We start from the raw sequence: 3,819 nt of genomic DNA, 5'->3' as shown, positions 1-3,819 counted from the left end.
CCTTAGGCGGTTGAGCTATAGGCACCAAGCCAGCTCAGCTAATTTTTTGTAGAGATGGGGGTCTCACTATTAGCTGAGGCTGATCTTTAGTTTCCAGCCTCAAATGGTCCTCCTGCCTCAATACTAAATACTAAAATACTAAATACTAAGACTAACTCATGTTTCAGACTTTCATTTTGTAAATCTTCATGAACTTTAGATGGTTACAATATGGTTCAAGTATAAATCTCAATACAGATATAGGCCTAAAGCTTCGGTTCTGAATGACACATTACCTTATCTTTAAATTCTGCATTGAAAGCAAACTCATTTTCTGGTTTTCCATCAGGAACCTTGTATCTTCTAAACCAGTCCACAGTAGCTTCTAGGTAGCCAGGTTTTAGTCGTTTGACATCATAAATATCTAACATGAGGACAACAGATTTTAAGATACATAAATAATTATTTATGCATTCAACACAAATATCATGTGCTTACTGTGAGAGTGTTGTGAGATGGCTGATATAAAAAAGCTCAAGGTTACGCTGGAGCTAACCACATGTTGCAAGGAGAACCCATAAACATTAAAAGGAAATGGTCTGGTATTCAGCTCTGACCTGAAGTACTAAGGGAACAATCAGTAACTAGTAACTTCTATTAGATACAAGATTGGAAGAAATGATTAGAGACTACATAATGAAAAAACCAGTTTGCTAAGTGTAGATAAGTTCTATGAGAAGGGTAGAAGATACTGAAAGAGAGGACTTGAGGCTATTATTTCAGAGGATCACATCCCTATGACGTAAGACAAGAAGAATGACTCAGATGGATATCCACTGACTCAGACTGATATCCACTGGTAGGTTACAAATGAAACGTGACTGGACTTTGTTAGATATTATGGGCATTCTACATCACGAAGCTTTAATTGTGGCCAACAGAAAAGTGTGCTGCTTAAAAAACTTTAAAAGTTTCTATATATGCAGTTGACAATGGATATCACTTCAGTGTCATCAAGCTAAACTTTAAATGATCGAACTCCTGCTCAAATTTAAGCAAATAGAAGATAAAGGTGCTAACAATGTGCATCAGTAAAAGTATTACTGGGAAGAGGAATACATGCAACCACAAAAGCTTAATTATGGTCACATAACATAATAGTACTCAGTCCAACTTCAGATCTACATAGTTCAAGAATTTCATGCATTCAATTATTAGTACCACTAAAAGTATGGAAGTTTACAGAGCAAACTGGGAAAATGTTTACACACAGATAAATTTCAAAGAATTTATGATAGTCAACATAAAATGTGTCAGCAGATATAGAAATAATTTGAAAATCCAAAGATCTGAAATGCAAATACTGATGTTTTCCAATACTAACAACTGATTCTCTAATCATCCAACACCAACTGGGTTCCATCTTGACACTACCATCCTGGAGTTAGCATAAGACTGCCCTACTTCAGATGCCAGTTGTAAATCCTGGGTCTCCCATACTCCCACCAACGTTCTATAAATTGGGGGTCACCATAATCCTTCCCTAGAGTTCTACAATTTGCTAGAATGGCTCACAGAACTCAGGAAAACACTTAGGTTTATTGTTTTACTACAAAGGGTACAATTGAGAGACAGCAAATGGAAAAGCTGCATAGGAGGGCAAGATGTGGAGTAGACAGACAGTGCCTCAGGTTATCTTTAAGGGAAAGCTGCATACTACTTGCATCATGGGACTGGCCATGCAGAGAAAGTTTTCAGGATTCAGATAATCTCTGCTGCCGGGAAATATATAGATGAAAACCTATATGTTTAGGCCTCTATGCCTCAGAGAGAGCAGAAACAAAAGTCATGTTTTTCTACAATCATGGAGACTCTGAAGTAGAACTCCCGTTGTGGCCTTTGTTTTAGCCGGAGGGACATTCTTCTGTGTTGAGCAGGGCCAAGGGAGACTGGTTTTTACCATATGTCACTAAAGTAATGGAAGGATTGTTGATTGACAGTGTGTACGTGCAGAGCTGGTTATTTAAACCAGCAAGGAATAAAAGAAGTTTGCTACTCGCCATCTTAAAATGGTAGCCATTCTTTGCCTCTATACTATTGCAATAGCAAACCTATGCTCTACGTTACCCATCACGACACCTGACAACAGAAATAACATCCTAGCGAATTAGTGCTGACAGAGTGATAGTCTTGGCTTCGCTAATCGAGGCCAGAGTGTGCCATTTAGAGTGTGCTCCCTTGTGAGTAGCAAGTGAAAATGGACACACAGATCAACACATTCAGAGCTGTACTATTGAGAGGTTGAAAGATGGTATGGATGTATTCGTTGCAAAATTTAAACAATACAGAACAGAAATATCTGAAACAAAACTATCTCTTCATCCTTCTCCTCACTGTGCTATAAAGAATTGGTATTCTTTCAGTCCTGTTTCAATGACTTTACACACGTATGGACATAGACATGACCTCATTTTGAGAGAACACGTTCTCAAGATGACTCTCTTCCCACCCACTTCCACCCCCCAACTAACACCTTACTCTTGCAACAAGATGACTCTTAACCACTGTTGTGCTGACCTTGATCACTTGGCTGGGGCAGTGTTTGTCAGGTTTCTCTGCGTACTATAAAGTCATTCTCCCTTTCTCCCACTTCCATACTGTACTTTTTGGAAGAAAGTCGCTATGTGCAATCTACAAGTAAGGAGTGAGGAAGTATCTACATACATTACTTTAAATTCTTCTGCTTAGAGATTTGTCTATTCTTGCCCCCTCCCCACCTTTTTTTTGAGACAGAGTCTCACTCTGTCATCCAGGCTAGAGTGCTGTGGCATCAGCCCTGTTCAAAGCAACCTCAAGCTCCTGGGTTCAAGCAATCCTTAGCCTTCTGAGTAGCAGGATAGGCACCTGCCACAATGCCTGGCTAATTTTTCTATTTTCAGTAGAGGTCTCACTTTACTCAGTTTGGTTTTAAACTGCTGAGCTCAAGTAATCATCCTGCCTTGGCCTCCCACAGTGCCAGGATTACTGGTGCAAGTCATCGCACTTGGCCCTATTTGTTTGCTTATTCAATACTTCTTTACGTGAGTATCTCATGGATACATAATTTATGCTCTAGGTTATAACCTAAAACTATTTTATTTTGTTGTTTGCATTGGTCCAGCTTTGGCCATGGCACTCTGTCAGTGGTACATCCCTTTGACAGACTCCCATCGCTACTCTTTGTTTTTTGAAAGCACTTCTTTACCTCCCAACACTACTACAAGGCTCCAGGCTCATTTTGTCATTCCCTGCCCCAGCCCTGGAGTCAGCTATTTCTCCAAGGAGCCTCGGTTCCTTTTTATTGTAGAATTGCTCTAGAAACCATGATCCTCAAAAGGTGAAACCCAGAGTTACCACAAGACTCAGTAACTCCACTCCTATGTATATATGCACAAGAATTAAAAACGTGCCTACAGAAAAACTTGTACAGGAATGGGCCAGCCTCTGGGAGGCTAAGGCAGGAGGATCACTTAAGCTCAGGAGTTTGAGACCAGCCTAAGCAAGAGTGAGACCCTGTCCCTGCTAAAAATAGAACAATTAACTGGGCCTGGTGGTCAGTGCCCACCTACTCAGGAGGCTGACACAGGAGGATTGCTTAAACCCTGGAGTTTGAGGTTGCTGTCAGCAAGACTGAGACCACAGCACTCTAGCTTGGGCAACAGAGCAAGACTCTGTCTCCAAAATTAAAAATAAAAAATCTTGTACAGGAATGTTCATTGCAACATTATTCACAACAACCAAAAACCCCTCAAATGTCTATCAAATGATGGATGGATAAATAAAATGTGGCGGCTCGGCGCC

The 3,819-nt window shown here is 40.4% G+C and overlaps 1 protein-coding gene across 1 annotated transcript in view; it reads right to left on the bottom strand.

The window, feature by feature from the left end:
* Positions 1 to 3,819, bottom strand: part of PPA1 (pyrophosphatase (inorganic) 1) — a 28,813-nt gene that overhangs the window by 5,628 nt on the left and 19,366 nt on the right. Inside the window, exon 7 of the mRNA XM_012801400.2 lies at positions 276 to 403. Coding sequence (XP_012656854.1) covers positions 276 to 403 — 128 coding nt within the window. The remainder of the gene's footprint in view (positions 1 to 275; positions 404 to 3,819) is intronic.

Source organism: Otolemur garnettii, unplaced genomic scaffold (assembly GCF_000181295.1).
Source record: "Otolemur garnettii isolate 467f Iridium unplaced genomic scaffold, OtoGar3 scaffold00008, whole genome shotgun sequence".
Lineage (NCBI taxonomy): Eukaryota > Metazoa > Chordata > Mammalia > Primates > Galagidae > Otolemur > Otolemur garnettii.
This window is presented reverse-complemented; position numbering and strand designations above follow the sequence as displayed.